The sequence below is a fragment of the Scardinius erythrophthalmus genome (assembly GCF_964197995.2).
Source record: "Scardinius erythrophthalmus genome assembly, chromosome: 8".
In the NCBI taxonomy this organism is placed as follows: domain Eukaryota; kingdom Metazoa; phylum Chordata; class Actinopteri; order Cypriniformes; family Leuciscidae; genus Scardinius; species Scardinius erythrophthalmus.
In genome coordinates this window covers 10378794-10399445 of record NC_138228.1, presented here as the reverse complement: position 1 = coordinate 10399445, position 20652 = coordinate 10378794, and the positions used below count along the sequence as shown (strand labels likewise).

The 20652-nt window shown below is 37.9% G+C and overlaps 2 protein-coding genes across 2 annotated transcripts in view; one reads left to right on the top strand and one right to left on the bottom strand.

Moving 5' to 3' along the window:
- megf11 (multiple EGF-like-domains 11) overlaps nt 1-7064 on the top strand; it is a gene marked incomplete at both ends in the record, with an annotated part of 91148 nt that extends 84084 nt beyond the window's left edge. Inside the window, 5 exons of the mRNA XM_081372293.1 lie at nt 96-214; nt 1214-1268; nt 2936-2995; nt 3640-3849; nt 6889-7064. Coding sequence (XP_081228419.1) covers nt 96-214; nt 1214-1268; nt 2936-2995; nt 3640-3849; nt 6889-7064 — 620 coding nt within the window. The remainder of the gene's footprint in view (nt 1-95; nt 215-1213; nt 1269-2935; nt 2996-3639; nt 3850-6888) is intronic.
- Nucleotides 7065-10589: 3525 nt separating this feature from the next.
- rab11a (RAB11a, member RAS oncogene family) lies at nt 10590-15975 on the bottom strand. The gene is made up of 5 exons (XM_081371963.1): nt 15781-15975; nt 14310-14505; nt 13693-13886; nt 13449-13529; nt 10590-12935 (listed from the first exon to the last, which is right to left on the bottom strand). The coding sequence occupies exons 1-5, from the start codon at nt 15818-15820 to the stop codon at nt 12799-12801; spliced, it is 648 nt and encodes a 215-aa protein (XP_081228089.1). The 5' UTR covers nt 15821-15975; the 3' UTR covers nt 10590-12798.
- Between the last annotated feature and the right edge of the window lie 4677 nt (nt 15976-20652).

Genomic DNA, 20652 nt, shown 5'->3' with positions numbered 1-20652 from the left:
TTTGTTATTGCAATAACGGGATGATCATTGTTTGTATACTTGTACAGTGTGATATGTAGGAGTTTTGAATACTGCTGTCTTGCTCTCTACCCTAGAAACATCTCAGAGCAGCAGCAGTGGCCAGTGCTTCTCCAATCCCAGCTACCACACTGTGGCGCAGTGCAACATCTCGTCCTCCATCACAAACAACCTGGACGGCACTCTCACTCTTAAGGTGAGTACATTATGGTCATGACTCTATGGAGGAGGAACTATTTTCAAAAACTGATTTTTTTTTCAAGCATCATATTATGGCAATAGTAGCTGCTCTTGAGCTTAGAATATTTCATAAAGAAATGTATGCTACAAGATGACTCAGAAACAAGGGCAAGTTCTACGACACTTTGTATCGAAGAGATTAATTTGAATCAAGACGAAATAATGATCCGAAGTTGGATATAAAGTTGTGCATCAGCTATAATGTCGGGTTTTGACAAGCTGTGTGACATACGCTACCATTTGAATGTTTGAGGTCAGTAAGATATTTTTTATTCAACAAGGATGCATTTAATTGATCGAAAGTGACAGTCAAGACATTTATAATGTTACAAAAGTTTTCTATTTCAAATAAATGCTGTTCTGGTTCATCAAAGAATTTTGACAAAAATTATCACAGTTTGTACATAAATCTCAAGCAGCACAACTGTTTTCAACATTGATAATAATAAGAAATGTGTCTTGTGCACCAAACCAGCATGTTAGAAAGATTTCTTAAAGATCATGTGACACCGAAAACTGGAGTAATGATGTTGAAAATTATATATGCTGAAAATTATAATTGTATAAAATTACATTTTAAAATATATTGAAACAGTTATTTTGAATTGTAATAATATTTCACTGTATTTTTAAATAAATGCAGTCTTGGTGAACATAAAAAAATATTACCAACCCCAATGTTTCAGACCGTAGTGTACATTAGACTGGGTTAATACCGGGAAAGTCAGACCAAATGATGTGTTAAAGTTCTTTTAACAATAAAATGGACTGAAATGTGTTGTTTTTCCTAAGACAGTAATGTTTTAGGTTATCTAATCATGCCAGTGAGATACATTTTATAGCTTATTTGTTCTTAATGAAACCAAAAAAGGTCAAAAATCATTGCATTGCAGAAATCTATCAGGACAATGGTCTTTCAGAGTGTCTGATGTTTTTTGTCTCTTTTTCCCTTTAGAAAGGAGACAGGAACAGTTCAGAATGGAGAGCGTACTGCAATCTCAATGACCTGGGTCAGTGTACTCACTTAATTTCTTATCTCACCCCCTATTCAAACCATCTGTTCCTGTCAGACAAAAGTACTCATGCAATTTGAAATGGATCAGATATATCATTATTTTCTCCGCTCAGCCTATTCTCCAAACAAATAAGACATTTGTTCTCCATTGGGGCACCAGAGAATTAAACTACTTACTCATTCCTGGGGAGTTGCATGAACACCAGACGGTGCTTCTGGCACTGGAGCAAGACCTCCGCCTGCTGTGTTTTTAAATAAGCCCTTACTTTAGGTGGCACATGCATGTGGTGGAAGGTCAGGCTTTGCCCATATTATCCAAGGTCACTCAGACTAGGGGGGAGAGAGTTCATTACCTCTCTGACATCCCATCCCAAGCCACCTCACCCCATTATGTCTAGCTGCAGGTCTGCTGATAAGGCTTCGGCACAGCACACAAGGCCTCAGAGACTCAGGTACGAGGTTGGGTATTTCCATCATATTCTTTTGCAAGCCCATAGAGGAAGTGAAATAGGGCCAGTGACCACAAGCTTAAATGGATTTCACCTTGTTATTGGAAATTTCCCTGATTTCTGATCACAGTGCTGAAGAGATTTAACTTGTAGATGAAAGTCTGTTTTATAAATGGGAAGTTATTTCAAAGCCTGAGCCAAAAGTTGTTACATTATGATGAAGATTACAAAGACATTGTCTTCTTGATAAATCGTTCACTGTAAGGCAAGGAATCTGTGTTAAAGTAAATGAGGACAGTTTTGCTTTCAAATCAAGGGAAGGTACAAACGGTCCTTTTCTTTAAGCAGACTTAACTTCATTACATTTGTATATAGAGGAAAACCCCATTTGAACAGTGAGAACGCACTGTTACTCAACTGCTGTCATGTCACAATGTCCAAATTAATATTGCAGTGTGGGTTCAGTGCACTGTTTGAGCATTTTCATTTACCGATCTGGACATCACCATAAATGGCATGTCTCTGGGTAGTCAGCTGAGAAACGTGATGAGTTGTGATGTGATTTGGTTAAAGGTTAGCTCATAATACTCATAAGAGTGACTAGGTTGGGTATTGTTTAAGCGCTTGCTTTTGCTTTTATATGTAGGTGGATGGAAAGACAGTCCTTTCTGTGTTGTCTTATGTAGTTGGACTTTGGTGTATTACCTGCCTGCCTTTCCATGTTTTCTGTTAATGACGTTTTGTTGGCTAATTGCAATAACAATCTTTATCATAAAGTCAAATAATTTAACCATACAATAATACTAGGTCTTCCCCTGGGTGCTTATAGCATATGGTTGAGTCCCATGCTGGTTGTAAAAAACTTCAGGAAATGTTCCGATTGTCCTAGAAAATGTACTAATATATACAAATATTTATATGTATAAACATTGTTTTATTTGAATAGGTATGTAGCATTCATTTAAAAAGAATGATATTTGATATAAAAGCAAAATTTAGATAGAATTTGTTACAGTATATATATACTGTATATATATATATATATGTGTGTGTGTGTGTGTGTGTGTGTGTGTGTGTGTGTATATATATATATATATATATATATATATATATATATATATAGCTATAGCCTATAGCTTTACCATTTACCATTGTCTATTTATACTGTTTTTGAGTCATGAATTACTGAGAATGTGTTTATGTGCCTCATTAGGTGTATCAAGAGGAGACACACTTACACTGAGGGACAGCAAAACCACCCGAATGGCCAAAGGTAATGACTATGTTGGACATTTGCTGGTGTAATATGTGGACATTATACACAAGATGTCCTTTTCAATTTTAGAGGGGGTCCCTTAAAAAGGACAACTGCATTCACTTTGTTTTTAAAAATGAAGAATGACTTTCAAAGATTAGTAAATTCAGTATTATAGTACTATAGTGATCACACTGGATGTGCATGTGGCTCATTGGCAAATGTATTACATTTTAAATGGTGTAAGAGATTTATATATAGTCTGTTGTGCCATCACTTCCTTCATTATACAAAGCACAACTTAATCACTTCCTCTATATTTCTGGATGATGAAGTAATACAGCCACATCTATCTTTTACTCTCTCTACACAAACTCATCTTCAGCTACATTAGATCTTAACTGCTGTAACAAGATTTTCCAGTGCAGTCTAACAGGATTTCACTGGAAAAAAATTCTCCCTGGGTTGCTGTTCCTAAACTGTACATCATGGAAAGTGCTTATTTTGCATCTTTGCCGAGAGATTTTCTTGAAAGCAACTTAATTTTCCTATAGCTCTTTGTATATGTAATAACATTTATTAAATTTTTCTCTCCAAGAGGATGATGTGGTGATTACATTGCAATAAAATATATTTTAATATCTTTTCTGTAATGTGTGTAGATTACATAAAGGCCTCCATGTGTAGCTCCAGCTCGTGCTCCCTAAATAGTGAGAACCCGTACGCCACCATCCGAGACCCGCCCAGCCTGGCCTGCAAGCATGCTGAAAGCAGCTACGTGGAGATGAAGTCTCCTGCACACAGAGATCTGACCTTCTGCTCCAGCACTAGCACAACCCTCACCACTGCCAGCAGGAACGTCTATGACGTGGGTGAGTCTGATCAAACCAAATGTCTACTTACTTCTTATATGAGCCCTGCTGTTTTATCATTTTTCTCTCTTAAAGTACGAAAGCTGCTAATACAGTGTTAGTACAATGTTGCCATATGGAAACTTAATTTGCCTTCATTTTCTCACTAGTGTAAGACACATTCATGGGCTGCTCATTTTTTTTGTTAAATCTTTATTAAATAGATGTTGCTCAACATAGTTTTACAGAAAATTAAGAAAATATGAATGTTGCCATATGTCATTTATAAATTTAAAAAAGATCAATTACAACTGTAGAACAAAATACTTATTCATAAAAGTTAGTCTGTTGTTCTGAGCTGTGAAGTTATACTTTGTCTTTCTTGATATAAGGTGTACTTCAATGTTCAGGTGTGTTTACATTTTTTCTTCAGTTATAACTAATACTGTGTGTGTATATATATATATATATATATATATATATATATATATATATATATATATATATATATATATATATATATATATATACAGTTTATTGGCAAAATTTACAGACTTTCAGCTGTTTGCAATGAACAAATCAAACAAAAGTAATTGAAATAGCTCAACACAATAAATGTTTCAAGTGGTTTCCCCAAATTTAACTGAAAATACAACTTTTAAAGACTTCTGCCGTTTAAATTATTCAACCCCCTGAATAGAATCCCTCACAACAGCACAAATCTGCAAAAAAAAAGGTGTTGTTTCAAGCGCACCTGATGCAAATAATCAAGGGCTTCATTAGTTGCACCAGGTGTGCTTAAGCTAGAACACACAAAATATCTGAACTGGCTAGGTTTGTTGAATGTCACGTTTGACTGCAAGTTAGAAATATGGTCAAAAGAATGGTCCAAAAAGTTAAGAGAATATATAAATCGCCCTTCACACACAAGGAACAGGATACAAAAAGATATTGAAGGCACTAAATGTTCCTTGGAAGCATAGTTTGCAAGTTCAAAGTTAAAGGAACAGTGGTTACACTACCTGGATAGGGCAGAAAAAGGAAGCTATCAGCAGCTGAAACCAGATTTCTGAGAAGGTAGGTTCAGAGAAACCCTCGGCATCAGGCACTGAGGTTTCAGCTTGCACAGTATGGCGCATACTAAACGCATGCCAGAACTCTAAGCTGACACCACTAATGACCCAAAAGCACAAGAAAAGTCGGCTCCAATTTGCTCAAAATCAAATAAATAAGCAACAGAAGTTTTGGGATTCTGTTCTGTGGAGCGATGAAACAAAACTTTTCAGCCCTATGGATCAGCGGTATGTCTGGAGGAAGAAGAATGAAGCATATGCTGAAAAGAACACTCTACCTACAGTTAAGCATGTGGTGCTCGGTGGTGCTCTGGGGCTGCTTTGTATCCTCTGGCACTGGAAACCTGCTGCGTGTAGAAGGCAAGATGGATTTATTGAAATCCTAGAGAGAAAACGTCCTGCCGTCAGTGAGGAAGCCGAAGCTTGGGCGTCACTGGCCTTTTCTCACAGCACTTGATATAATATAAATTTATCAATTTGATGGCGGATCCAGAAAGGTTCAAACAACAATCACCAGTGACAACTGGAGATTCACTTCGGAGTGGCTACAGAAAAAAAGAGACTGCATCCGGGCCCATGCGAAAACAAGGATAAATATCGGAAGGGCATTAAATGTAATCACCCAATGCTGATGTTAACATGAACAATTTGAGAACAAAGTATAATTTGCATGGTTTGACGTGATATAAGCGATTGTTATATTTAATCAGCACGATTTACTGCAATGCTTTTTTCCCCCTTAGTTGGTCAGAACAAAAGTGGATGTTACTTACTTGTTCAGATGACATTTCCCAGTGAAAATTCTTTTGTTGGTCATACTTCCAAAAAGTAGAATATGTGATTCCGAATGACAGGATCCACACCGGTGCGGTGACTGACAGCCGCACATTCTCCTCAAAACATTGGATTCATCCGCGCTGTGCCGTGCCGAGGCACAACCCACGTAAAGTTCATAATTCCGCTAATAACTGCAATGGCAGATTTTGAACAGAGATGGTAACAGAGGAAAAACTACGGACTGCAGCTTTAAAGAGGTTTTCGACTGTAGCACAAGGTTGCCATTTGGCAATATTTAATCCCAGTATCTTTCTCCAAATGATTCCAAAATATCTATTCAGTTAAATTCAATTCACATTTATTTGTATAGTGCTTTTCATAATACATATTGTTTCAAAACAGCTTTACAGAAAATGCATGTGTCAGTTCAGAGCAATTTGTTACCAGAGGTGACTGTGTCCAAGTAATCCATTTTAGAAATGTACATATTCACGCAGTTAGCTAACAATGTTAGATAAGATAAAACAGAAAAAAGCAAATGGAAAATAATTAGCATAGCTGCTGTTCATAACATTTCAAGCAAAGATAATCATGTGCATTTGATCTGATGTAGCTGGAGTACAATGTTATGAGATGCATTATGTGAAAGCTTGGCTAAAGAGATGTCTTTTATCTAGATTTAAACTGGAAGAGCAAGTCTGAGCCCCGAACATTCAGGAAGGCTATTCCAGAGTTTGGGAGACAAATGTGAAAACGCTCTCCCTCCTTTAGTAGACTTTAGATATACTAGGTACAATCAGAAGTCCAGAGTTTCGTGACCTTAAAGAGTGTGATGGATTGTAGGGCGATAGAAGATCGGTTAAATACACAGGAGCTAAACCGTTTAGGGCCTTATAGGTCAGTAGCAATACTTTGTAATCGATACAGAACTTAATAGGTAACCAGTGTAGAGGTGATAGAATTGGTGTTATATGATCATATTTTCTTGACTCTAGCAGCTGCATTTTGGACTAATTGTAGCTTGTTTATTGAGGATGCAGGACAATCATCAAGTAATGCAGCTAATGGGAAAAATATGAACTCTTAAGAATGTAATATTGTATCTTTATAATGTAATGTACACCATATAGAGAGCTAGGCCTATGTGTTAAGGATTCAGAGAGAGTTTCAGAAATTGAGCCGCTCACCTCTCGCCACCTTTCCTTCTCAGAACCGACAGTGAGTGTTCTTCAGGGACCCAACGGCCTGGCGACCGGATTCTCCCAGAGTCCTTACGACCTCCCGCGGAACAGCCACATTCCCAGCCACTACGACATCTTGCCCATGCGCCACAGCCCCACACACACCCCACCCCCTCCAGAGAGCCCCCCGAGCTCCCTGCTGTAGAGACCAGGCCTGCCCCAAAAACACGGGACGCAAGACTGGCAGCTCCCAGACCTCGTTTTTTTTACAATCTCAACCTCTCTCTATCTCTTCTTATCTCTCTTCCTCTCCAACACACATTCAAGTACAGATGCATGAGTAGATTATACTGGACATGACACAGGTGGAGACCGTATTCCTTTTTCCGTTGAGTAAAGGAGGATTGTGGGAAATGGACTGTATACCAGAACAAGAGCTCCAGATTTGGACACCAGCGATTATTCATCACCCCTCTCAGAGACGTTTTTTAACAAGCTGTGCATATAAAATCAGGAAATACAAGGGTAGAAAAGCATTCTTTGCTTATTGGTCTATGAAAAGACATTTGGAGGGAATAAAGAAGCGTTTGAGAGGTTTTCATGGAAACATACTCACTTTGTTGATTCTTAAAGACAAGAGTTCAGCACACGGGAACAGATAATCAATGCGACTCAATGATCCAGAACTTTTAATTTGGAGTTGGCAGCCGGGGTGACCGTGAGGGGGCAGACCTCTTTTTCACCCCGGAGCGTTTAGTCTGGACCTTAGAGACAAAAGCATGGTTTAAAATAGGAAATATTAAGAGTTCTTATTGTGTAAAGACGGTTACCGTTGTGAGGGAGTACCAGGACTTTATAATACTGTACATTCGTGTACCACTCAGAAATATTTATACAAGTTTATGAGGAGAGGCTGGGGTCAACATGAGCTCTGTGATATTGTACTACACTGCTCATTTGTGTAACAACCTGGTGCTTTCTATTGTACATAGACGTTTATGTCTGTTGCTATCAAGTGTGTATGTCTTATGAATTGGAATTAAGTTGTGTAAGTGACGCTTTTCAAAGCTATCACGTTTAGTTTTTCTTCTTTGTATGTTTACATTTTTAAAACATCTGTTAACAGGCCTTGAAAGGTTTTTATTTTGTGGTTATGTATTTATGATGTTTATTTATACCTTGTTTGTGCAAGTGATGTTTTTCTTTATAGTGTAAAAGTTAAACATATTTAAAAGGGTAAAAAAGTAGCATGAACAAATGATACCCATAGTGACCAATTATTTTCATGTGCTTGTGCTATTTGTGCACAGTATTAATATATAAAGTCGACATTATATGTTAGCTCTTATGTCAAAATAGACTCCATGATAGGACGAGACCTCATACTTGTTCTAAAAACAGTATAAATAGATTTGGAGACGTGTCCCTTTCCTTGTGTTTCAGTTTGTTTGATGATTATAGCTTTGCCGCTTTGATTTGAGTTTTGTTCTGAAGTGGCTGCGTAACATCATAATAGCAATAACATAGTGACAATCATTCATAAATAAAAGGGGAAAAAAACATTTCATCAATCCTATCAACTCTACAGCTCAGCAGTGTTTCCTCATGCACTTTTATGAATTGTTCAAGATCGCTCAGTTTCTTTAATGTTCTTACTGTTTAATTGCTGGTTTACATGAAAAAGTCCTCATTTTTATAAGCTGTCCGAAAGTTGATTAATCACGTTGTTCGGCAGTCACATTTTTTGTGTAATAACCACTAAACTGTATAATTGACTTTCTCAAGGTAAAGTTAATCTTTAAAAACATTAATAGTTTAATGTATTTTTTAGCAAATCTCTAAATTAACAGTTTTTTTATATTGTACATTATAATGTTGTGATGCTAGATTCATTTAGTGTTTTATTTTTCATTTATTTAGACATAACAGTGTAGGATTTTGATATCGTTCATAGGGCTGCACGATATTGAAGAAAAATGCGATATATGCAATAGGCCTATTCGATACGATGATGCTTAAAGTGTGTAAAATATATTTAAAATGATATAACCTACAGTTTCACATTATTTTTGTGACAAGAAATCATCCCTACAGCTTCTGAAAGTAAACAGCAGTGTTTTACTGTAGTATAAGAATTTAAAGGTATAGCGGAGGATTTTCCCGAATTTTAGAAAAGAACCGCCCTCTCGACTTTTTGAAAAAATGCACATGCGCAACACTCTACCTGCTCCCGAGAGGGAACGCCTATTAAACGTGTGCACGAGAGAGCATGCACGAGCTAATCATAGCTTACATTTACTTTTACTAGCAGTGATTTTAAATGGGTTTCTCTAAATAGCATGCCAAACTTTACCTGTCAAGTAGAAACTTCGCGAATGAGGCATCAGTGGGAAGCCCAACCTGTGTTTTGAGCTCACGCCATCGTGTGAATCGTGTGCACGTGCACGTACGACGACCTTACGTAAACATATCACCAGAATGATTGACACTTAGGAGGACCAATAGTCTTTATGATCCACCCGGAAAAAGAAAATCCTCCGCAACCCCAAGTGGACCTCTAGGTTGAAAAATCGTCAATGGGAGAAAATAATTATTTTCTGGTCCCGTTTGAATTGTGCCATGAATGTGAACATATGTTGTCTGTGAATTTTTTATATAATTTTTCATGTAACGAGTTTGACAGTATATGGTCTGATTCTTTGGCTAGCAGTTGTGGAAAAGACATAACGAGAAAGACTACATGTCGCCTATGTGACGTCACCCCATAAAGTTGACTTACCCGTGGTTTTCGCCAACCTCAACGATTTTGTCCTCTCCCTGAAAGAAGGCGGTGAAGTGCACCAAAGACACAACCATGTTTAGCGGGATCCGTGAGCTAGTCCGTGTGCTAGTGGTGTTGACGTTTCAAACGCGTCGAAAGCAGCGAAGAGTTGTAGTCCACAAAGTGCTCTCACACAAAGTCTAACCGTATCAAACTTCAACACGCTAAATTGTAGCATTCTTTACACGAAAAATTATATTAAAAATTCACAGACAACATATGTTCACATTCATGGCACAATTCAAACGGAACCAGAAAATAATTATTTTCTCCCATTCACTTGCATTGACGATTTTTCAACCTAGAGGTCCAGTGGGGTTAGCGGAAGGGGCGGGACTTACCAGCTCTATACCTTTAATAGTTAATAAAAGAAGTGTTATTTTAACATCAGTGTAAACCACGGGGTTTAGGGTTTCAGGAAAGCCTACTTTAGGTTTATTTAACAACAGAAACCGAATAATCAAATGTAAAAATAAAACACTGCTTAGTTTTCACTGTATGAGTTAAATATAAATACTGATTCTTATTAAAGATACAAAAGTTATTCAGCCAAGAGCAGTGAGTGATTTTCTCTTTGTCTTTTGTTCATGACCCCAGTTATTGCAAGCCATTTATACATTTGCGATATTTCGAAAATGTCGATATATTGTGCAGCCCTAATCGTTCATTTGCCATGAAAATAACAATTTGGTGCGTCTGCACTGAACATCATCTGTCACATATAACTGCTCCCTTTTAAATAAACCAACCACTTTTACTATCTTTAGAAATCAGGACGTGGTGGCCATGACTTACGGAACTGAAATATGTATTAAAAAAAAAGGACGGGGCATAATGAGGTAATAAAGCGTTTACATGAAACCTAGGCTTTTAAAGAAAGGTTATAAACAATATATAAGTAACAGAAAAGCTTTGAATTAACTACATATTTTATTTGCTCTTTTAAATTGGAATTACAGGTGACAGAGTAATAGTATAATCATAACAATACAAAATAAAATCACAGTACAGTGCAGACAAAAGAAACAAAAAGAAATAAGGTTCTCGAGGCAATACGTGAAAGATCCGACAGTCAGAAAAGTAATATCTGGGTAATCTTGCTAGGACACACCAGCTATGTGCAGTGCATGGGCAGGTCATAGTCGTGCCATCTGTGCCCTCACATCATTGGCACCGGCCCCTGTTAGCACCAGAGACCCCTGCCTCTAGAGAACAGTCATACTGAACAGTCATACTGAGTCAGGGTCCTAAAAGAACAGAAACGGACCCTGACGCTTGTATAATCACCAGGTCTTTTCCTCTCGATGGCGATAAGTACTGTATGTGCTGCTTATAAGATATAGGAGACTCACTAAAAACAGTAAAATGACCTGCATGCAGTAATGTCGGTTCAGTCTGATTCAGTAATTACATTGCAGCCTTTAAGGGCCTTCGATTCCACCTGGAATGTGTTCTGATACTGTTGGGAATGATCTTAGCAAGCTCTGTTGTTTTACCTAGCGCTAGGGTAATTAAACTCAAAGGGATCGATAACCAAAGACAAATAAACCACTGCTGAGGTCTACAGTATTCTTCCTCCCCGAGGTCACCTGTGGTGACCGTTATATAACATGCATTATTAGTTCAGTCTTTTCTGATATTTCATGTCACACTGAGTAAATTTTATTAAACAGCCATTAAGCGAAGACGAGCATCACAGCTTGTGGTAGTTTCCTCATCTGCTGGAATCAGGACAAAGACTTTTTGTAGGCTAAAACACATAATACATTCAGAAATTATCACACTGTGTCTCAACGCTTAAGAGTCCCATCACTTCGCCACGAAGATTAAAAGGCTAACAACTCGATTCAAGTGACTACCACAGAATAAATACAAGTTACAGGTCTTAAGATCATTAACTGTAGTGGCGGGAGATATTTTACATTCAGTGCAATAAAAAAGAAAGAGAAAGTATCCAGTCTATTCCCTAGAGCGCTCTCATGTGACGCGGCCGTCAGCTGGCCGCTATTCGCCGCTGCGTGTTTTTCCCGTTCCGACTTTAACGACAGTGCGTGACCTGCAAAAGTACAATGGGTTTGAGGTTGCGATGATAAGATAATGTTACGTTTAGGGGAAGTCTTCCCTCGTTTCATACTGAATAGGTTTGTGGTAGTGTTTCAAAGAGAGCTTGTGCCTGTTTGGTAGTACGGTCCCCTCATTAGGAAACAATCTTTTGACATCAATTCTTGTTTATTACAAATTGAACTTTTGCTATATGCGAAGACAACAACTGAAAGGGCTGGTAACACAAAAAGAAAGCGTCCGTGTTGGACTACATTACAGCGTGATTCTAGCGTGTGATGAAGGCCTCGCCGCACTGGCACGGACAGCTGAAGAGGTGTTGCGTTTTAAGCGCATGCATGAAAGCGTGCGTCCGTGTGACGTTCCGTTAAAAAAAGGCACTAAAACCACAATTCTACCTCGATGCAAATGAAGCACGTGATGGCGAAGAGAAAACAGCGCAGTTGCTATGTGCCTTAAGGCCTCTTCCATTGGCCTGATGGTGAAATCAAGAACGTGATGCGATGCCGCCCCATGCCGAACGCATGAAGGGAGTGTACATGCAATGAGAACCACACTTGGAAGATGGCTGAAAGGTGAGGACTGTGGTCTTTGGGCCCTAATCATCATCTAACATCTATCAGGTACATCATCTCTCTACAATCACAACATTAAATATAGCAAAACCTCCAATACTGCACGTTTCTCCCCTCCACCCCAGAGACAAGGGGGGCTGCTACTAAAAAGACATACATGAGCGAACCTCACACGTTTGTGAATGAAATTATATATTAAGACATTTCAGTGAAGATCGGCACAAATGATTATTAAAATTCTGCAATATAAAAGCCTACCATGGCAGGAAGGAGAGAGGAAAAAAAAAACAAGCTTAGTCCAGACTGCAGGTGGTGACCCTTTGAGATTCCAGCTTTGGAACCAGCCTCTGTGCTCAAGCCTAGTTGTGCAGCTGCATCTCAGACCCAAAGCAGTCTTGAAGGGGGGAGGGGAGGGGGTGTTGCAGGTGGGTGGTTGGGGTTTTGGGGGGGAGGGAGGGGGGGGGGTTATGGTACGGGTGCCGCTAGATGCTCTGGCAGCACTGCATCTTTGGTTTATTCTCAGTAGGTTGCACCTGGATGGACACTACATTGTTGCTAGGTGACATGTCATTGTCTCGGCGGTCGGACATCTGCTTTTGGGATACGATCCGATAGATTTCTAAGGAACAGAAAAAGATATTGATGCTAAGACAATGTACATACACAGTGACAACACGAATTGGTAATGAATACGGACTTTGTGTTGCCGTAAAAGCCTATAAACCCTACAGTTATAACTGGACACAATTACAGCATTGCAGCCGACTTCGACGCCTTTGAAACATTTATTATTTGTTCTTCCTCTGCAGATGCCAGGAGCCAAACAGAGGAGCAAAAGATGACGGAAACTCTCTATTGCGGTCACGTCAGGCTAGAGAAACCTTCCCGACCAAGTCAGGGCTTTTGATGAGTCATTCATAAGGACGTGGGCCTTCAGCCAATCATTTACAATCTTTCTTTTTTATCCTTTTTAAACAAACAAACAGTCATTTCCTCAAGCCTGATTAGTGTGTTTTTCGTCATTCGTGTATTCTGCTACCAGTACATAAATAAAAGTTTATCACCCTTAACCTCGCACGCTGATAAGTATCAGCTGCGTGTGCTGAAACGCTCTTTTGAAAAGCACACTCACCAGTCAGGATGGTCTGAAAAGCGGTCTCTACATTGGTGGAATCCAAAGCTGAGGTCTCTAGGAAGGACAGACCGTTTTTCTCTGCAAACATGGGGAACATACATTAACGTTCATGGTAACAGTAAGCAAGCTGAAAGAGTACACAAAGAAACCAAACAAAGGAATGAATGGCCTGGCTATACACACTCCCTGTAATGCATCAGGAGTTAAAGGTCCACTTTTAAGTGTTTATTGTAGATCTAACCTGCAAATGCACGTGCTTCGTCGGTGGGCACGGCCCGGAGGTGACGCAAGTCGCTTTTATTGCCCACGAGCATGATGACGATATTGCTGTCTGCGTGGTCTCGGAGCTCCTTAAGCCAACGCTCCACATTCTCATAGGTCAGGTGCTTGGCGATGTCATACACTAGGAGGGCCCCCACAGCTCCCCGGTAATACCTGCACATCAACACAGGGAACCAGTCAAAAGATAGTGGAAGATTGAAACATGAAATCAAAATGCATTGCTTGATTCTAATGTGAATGATTTAATCATCCAATTAAATTAAGTTTGTCTTCATAATAGTTCATCAGAATATAGAAAATTGCTTCCCGTCTGAAACAACTTTCATTTTTGACTGACATATTTGCTATAAATACTCAAACTCTTTAAAAGTCAGGTGGATTCATTCTTCAAACAATACAAATAAAAAATTTGCTATCATTTTATCTGTGGTGTGGACTTCCCTAGGATCATTCAAAGTTTATAGTTACTGACCGTCCTTGGTGTGAACGAGCTTTTAGACTTTATCAAACAAAACATACATGAAATAAGTAAAATGTCAGTTGGTATCTGTAATATGAGGAAGGAAAAACACTTACGCTGAAGTGATGGCTCGGTAGCGTTCCTGTCCAGCTGTGTCCCAAATCTGAGCCTTCACCGTCTTCCCATCCACCTGAATGCTCCGTGTAGCGAACTCCACTCCGATAGTGCTTTTGCTCTCAAGGTTGAATTCATTGCGAGTGAAACGAGACAGCAGGTTACTCTTCCCCACACCAGAGTCTCCAATCAGGACCACTTTAAAATAAAAAACATCATGGTTTTATATCTGATAAACACCATAACCTAGTTCAGCCAATCTTCAGTTGCGTTTGATGAACAAAAGCCTTATGGGTTTGGAAAAACATGAGGGTGAGTAAATGAAGACAATGTTATTGCATTAACTATCCATTTAAATAGGAGTGTGAGTGATAAATCAAAGACATATCTGTCTAAAATAAAATATAGGAACAAACCTCCTCGTATTTGTAAACTACCTACGCGCTTATGACACACAAGCTAATTTAAAAGTGAAGTGCATTTAAATAAGTTTAAAAAGACATGTCCATTTTTGGTAACATTCTTGTGTGACAATAAACTTGGTGTATAATGTAAGCTTACAAACTTTTTCTAGGCTAATTTGAAGATTTTTTCATTATTACATCGAACATGACTTTACTATATTAGAGAGAGGGGTTGTTGACGACCGCTACGCTTCACGTCATTTCTTGATGACAACATGAAGCAAAACCTCACAAACTTCGAGAACAATCCATTTCAATGATGACTGAATAGGGAACAACTTGTTTTATTGACTTATTCTAAAAAGGTAAATTTCACATTTTTACATGAAAAACAACAACAACGATAACATAATCGAAGAGAGGTCGCATCACCTGATACCTTGTATTTCCTTAAAAACACCGTAACAATAAGCTGACACAAATAATTTTTCAAGGACAGTTCACCCAAAATGTGTTCATATTGTTCCAAAACGACTATATTTTTGTCGGTGGAACACAAAAGGAGATGTTAGGCAGAATGACAGCCTCGTTCACCGTTCACTTTCATTGTAAGGATAAAGATATAATGAAAGCGAACGGTGGTTGAAGTTGCCCCAAATATCTCCTTTTGTCTTCCACCGAAGTCAATCAGTCATATTCAGGCTTGGAAAAACATCTGGGAATACAGGCCGTTTCCCATTTCCGCCTGCTCCGTTAAACCCCTCCAGCGACAGTATCAGCTAACTTCAGCTAGCCGCTTCAAGGTGTGGTCCGATCTTCGGTAAACTGTGCTTTATGTAGTCAACCAACCAACATCTGCATAGACCGAGTGCGCCGTAACTGAGCAATATAATACTAAAATGATACTATTCCAGCCGAGGAGCAGGAGTTTGTTTTGGGCTGTTTGAAGTGAGCTAGCCGGTTAGCTGGCCTTTATGTGTTTAATATAAAACCACACAATCTAACATTAACCACGATGATCAGCGCCGCTTTAACTTATACAGTCGACGCAAATGTTGTATATACTAACCTTTAAACAAGTAGTCATATTCGTCGTCTCGCGTCCCCATTTCGATTAAAACAAAAGCGCAAACAATGGAAGAATGTGAAGCAAAAGTGTAGCAGACCCGTCCCTGTCCTCTCCGCTACTGCACTGCAGTGTATTTGTGATTAGGCAGTAGCCATGCTAACAGGTTAGCAAGCTGAGCGTCTCCTGAAGTGTTCCGGGTTAGGGCCTTTACAAGCTGTCAAAATAAAAGCCGTATTACAATATTTATTTTATTTTATTTGGCAGGTTTTTTCATTTTTTTATGTTATAAATCAAAAAGATACCATTATAATTGAAGATGTACAGTGTATTATGTGTACATATATTGCATACCTTGTTTAATGTATATCTTAATAATCTATAACTATACAACAGCTAAATGTGAATCGTGCAATTGTGTTTAAAATGCTAATTATTGTTTAATATGTTTTAATATGAAATGTGCTTTTGCAGAAACCGTTTTTTTTTTTTTTTTGTAGAACAGAAAAACACAGTCGCATGTCCAGCATATCATTGTGTTCTTAGGAATTATTTTTAATTTAGACTTGTAAAAGTGGGTTGTTTAGGTCATACTTCCTGGTGATAGCGATAGAAACAAACAAGCAACGAGGAATGTTAACCAAGATTTCCACCACTAGATAGAGGGGTTCCATGGTGTAATGGTTAGCACTCTGGACTCTGAATCCAGCGATCCGAGTTCAAATCTCGGTGGAACCTACGATTTTACATTTTACGGATAATACATTTTAAAAACTGGATTTCTCGATAATAGTTAACAGGAGAATGAAAAGACCTGTTCAAAATCATGACTCTTCTAAAGGGGCAATAAGTAGCTCAAACACTGATAAATCGGTATAACGGATTTCCCTTCTTTTTTTCTTTCTTTTTTTTTTTACACACAAGATTACAAGATTTCAAAGATAAAAATTAAAGGTGTAAATAGTTTTTTCTTGTCTAAGTAAAAGCATTCTGCTAACCGTCTCACATTATTCATATAAAAAAATAAACATTACCTACGACCACTAGGGTGCAGTATTGTGCATATCTGCAGTCACACAGAAACACCAAAATGGTTGAAATGTATTAAACACGTGATTGCAAGGAGATGTACTGCTTTGCAGTAGGGATGGGAATTGGGAAAGTCCCCATGATTCACACTGACTCAAAATCAAATTTTGTATGATTGTACAGATATTTCATCTCATATTACCTGTATGTAGATATTTCATTCATATTGAGTGGGTAGTTTGAAAAGGACAAAACATTTTAAACACAGTCTGAACCTTTTGATGCCGCCAAATGTATTTAGGCCTACTCATTCTGTAATTATATCACATTCCATACCTGGTTACACAATCATAGCAACCAAACCTGTGACTCATAACAGACAGCCATATGCATTTCCTGGCAATGCTTTACCAGACATGTTTTTAATGCCAGTTTCAGTTCTATTTAGCTAGCCAGCCCTTTGCTTATAGCCAACTCTGTTGAATAGCCTACAGATGAATTTTTTCCAAAAAGTTTTTACACAAAAAGTATGACTGTCGTTATAATTATGAGAAGGTTTTGTACTTTTTAAATGACTATCCCAGCATGTTTAACAAATAAAGTTGTGTGATTTGAAGTATGGTTGCACCCTTTTTACTTAATTTTTCATATTACATCACCCTGACTCATCTTGCAGGACTTCATCTAGAAGCCCAGCTGAATCTCTAATGCTTTACAGTAAACTGTACAGGACTGTAATCAGAGCTGCATTTTTGATATATGTTTTGTAAGTCTGCCAGTAATGTTTCTGGTTGCTGACTCATCTTTGAAAAGAATCAATCTGCTGGACAATTGGGGGTTTCCTTTAGCCTACTGCAAAACTTTATGGTGTTTTCCTCTTAGAAATATCTTAGTTGTAAATAAATAAATAAATAAATAAATTGTATGCTATAAATATATTATATAGGCCTATTAGAAGAATACAAATGTTTTATGTAGAATTAACTTTTACAGTGTGAAAGTAGGCCTACTATTTTTGCAAGTGGATGGTTTACTCATTAAAGGAGCTGTATGTAAGAAATGTATTTCAATTAATCATAAAATGGCCCTGATATGTCACTAGACATTAAGAAATCATGTTCATTTCAAATACTTATATCACTGACATAAGCAGTCCGGCCAGGATATTGTCATTTTAAAAGTGAAGTTGCAGCCCTCAACTGATGTTGATGTTGTCATGTTGTGTTTTGGCCTGATGCCCCACCCTCCACCGATCTACCAATCACGAAGTCAGTTGTGTTTCGGCGTCCGGGTTGCCAGATCTGCTCTAGATACCACAGCTGCAGCTACAAACGTGTCAGCCTACGTTCCTGCTGGATCCTGCAGCCTATCTGGCAACCTCGAGTCAGGGGGAGGGGGAGGGGATACACCGCTCTACAGTAATTTGAAAGTGATTGCAGTACCAGTTTTGGCCACAATCTTACATACAGTTCCTTTAATAAAGTGACTAGATGTCTGAAATGGAAACTAGGGACATTTCTTAGTTCACTGGTCAAAATATAATTGATATCTCACTTGATCAATTAATTAAATATTGGAAAAATAAATTTTTAGTGTTTTTGTTTTTTTTAAAGCTATACGCTATATTTTGGCCCTCTAGCGGTTAAAAAAACATTGTTTTGGTTGTGCTTCGGCTCTGCGTGACTGTGTTGTTGAATTTATGAACCTTCACAATAGATAATGTTTTACAATGAACTCTGTTAGAGAGCTGCACATGCCAATTTATCTGTTCAATAAAATGTCTTAGCTACTCACCTGTTGATTATCATTTCCAGTCCCTCAGTTCTAGCCACCTCTGTAAAGCCAAGCCAATGCCGATTCTTGTTTTATTACGAGCTCTGTCACATTCTATTTTTGCCAGCATATTCTACTCTGTTCTGCGTCTTTTCCCGTTCGTTGTGACGGCCACACCTATATTCCACGTTTATACGCAATTTCCCGCGAAAACCATCCTGACAGGTCTAAAGTAGGCCTATAAACGCTTAGGCTGGTAAGACAAAAATAAAAGTTTTGAAAGAAGGATTAATGATGTATTGACTCATTATTTACATTTAGTTTATCTTGAACAAAAATGTCTGGTCAACCTTCTTTAGAATCCTCACAGTCTTAAAATGTTTACATTTTTAAAGAGTTTTTTAAAGTAGGCCTACTTTAAACTTTGCCTGATTTTCCATGCATTTAACCAAACAATGTCATCCACTTAGCCTACTTAAAATCACATTTCAAGTTTGGGTTTATTAGTTATTCCAATCAAACACAAGCACACACTGCAGTGAAACAATAACATTATTTGGCTCCTCAGGGAAATTATAGGCCTAGAGACACTGAGGTAGACACAAACAGAATACACATATGCAACACATAAACCAATTTTTATGCAACATGCATGGTAGAATTAAAAGTAATACAGTCATCTACATTTTTGCCAAAATTTTGCAATTGTACCCTTTACTGATTACAAAGATGGCGGGTTGGAGTACTAACACGAGTAGGCTGTGTATAAACCTAATAAATATAATTGCTACAAATGAAGAACCCTGGGAAGTCGTGTTGAAATGCACCGCATATTGAATGTCAATGGATCTCAAGCAATAATTTTGCATGGCAGACCCCTGTGGACATCATCAAACTCTGTGGTAGATGGAGACAATTAATTACTAAGTAATCTAATTACTGTAATTTAATTACTTTCTCCTTGAAAAGTAAAGTAAGTTTAATTGCAGTTACTTCTGGTGTATAGACTAAAGAACAAATCTATATAAAACAACAGTGGATTTAACATCAAAATGTAATATTTAATGACTGTTAAAATGTATGTTAAATGTAACCTCATTTACACACTTTGGTCAGTTTAAGAATAATTTATGCAATTGTATATTGTTTATTTGAAAGAATTAAAACATGTATCTCCTTGTTCTACTGGTCGAGGTTGACATGGCATTTAGAAAGTAATTAGTAATAAGTAATCCAATACTTTTTATAGAGAGTAATTACAGTAATCTAATTACACTGTTGAAGATGCAATTAGTAATTAATTAATTTTTTAAAGTGACTTTATCAGCACTGTTGGAGAACAGAGACATGTAGCCTTCAAGCCAATCAGTGTGTTCAGCTGCTTCCATGGCAAATGCATTAAGCTCAACATAGATTTGACTTCAGACAATACAACTGAAAACTACTCTGTAAAGGCTGTTACAGAAGAGCAAAAATGTTCCACTCCACAGCAGACTGACATTTACAGACTTGTTTTTTACCAAAATGACCACTCAGCTATATAACACTGAGAACATTTACTCTGTTACATTCCCAATGGGTTATGAAAATGTTCTGAATGTTTCCTGTATACATTCAAAACTACGTTTTTTAATGTTTTATTCCATTTATGTTCTCTGGAAAAAAAAAATCTTTAAAAAATATTAGATGAACATCCAACTAAAATGTTTGGAACGACTATGAATTATGTATACATAGTGTTTTTGTGCCAATTAATGTTTTGAGAATTTTTAAAGACCAGATAACTTTGAACGAACATTCTATTAACATTAGAACAACATTTGTTAATTACTATGAGAGAACCTTGCCAGAACATATAAAAGCCAAAGTTTTGAGAACATTTCCTGTTAGCTGCATATAAGTTGATGTCTGAAACTCTAGTCGTGCCATTTGGGTGGCCAGCATGTGCCTTTGGAAGCACATATAGGACTATAACACGAGGGGCTGGTGGATGTCCTAATCCTTCTGATGTTTATGGGTTTGCACAGCCAGCTGGGTGGCCAGTCGGCATCCACTTAAACTGCTTTATTAAAT

Excerpts from the sequence above, each read along its gene's own strand:
- rab11a (XM_081371963.1), bottom strand. The coding sequence starts at position 15,820 with ATGGGGACGCGAGACGACGAATATGACTACTTGTTTAAAG. Across the intron at positions 14,506-15,780 it reads ATATGACTACTTGTTTAAAG|TGGTCCTGATTGGAGACTCT; the intron begins GTTAGTATATAC and ends TTTATTTTAAAG. Across the intron at positions 13,530-13,692 it reads CGAAGCACGTGCATTTGCAG|AGAAAAACGGTCTGTCCTTC; the intron begins GTTAGATCTACA and ends CCATGTTTGCAG.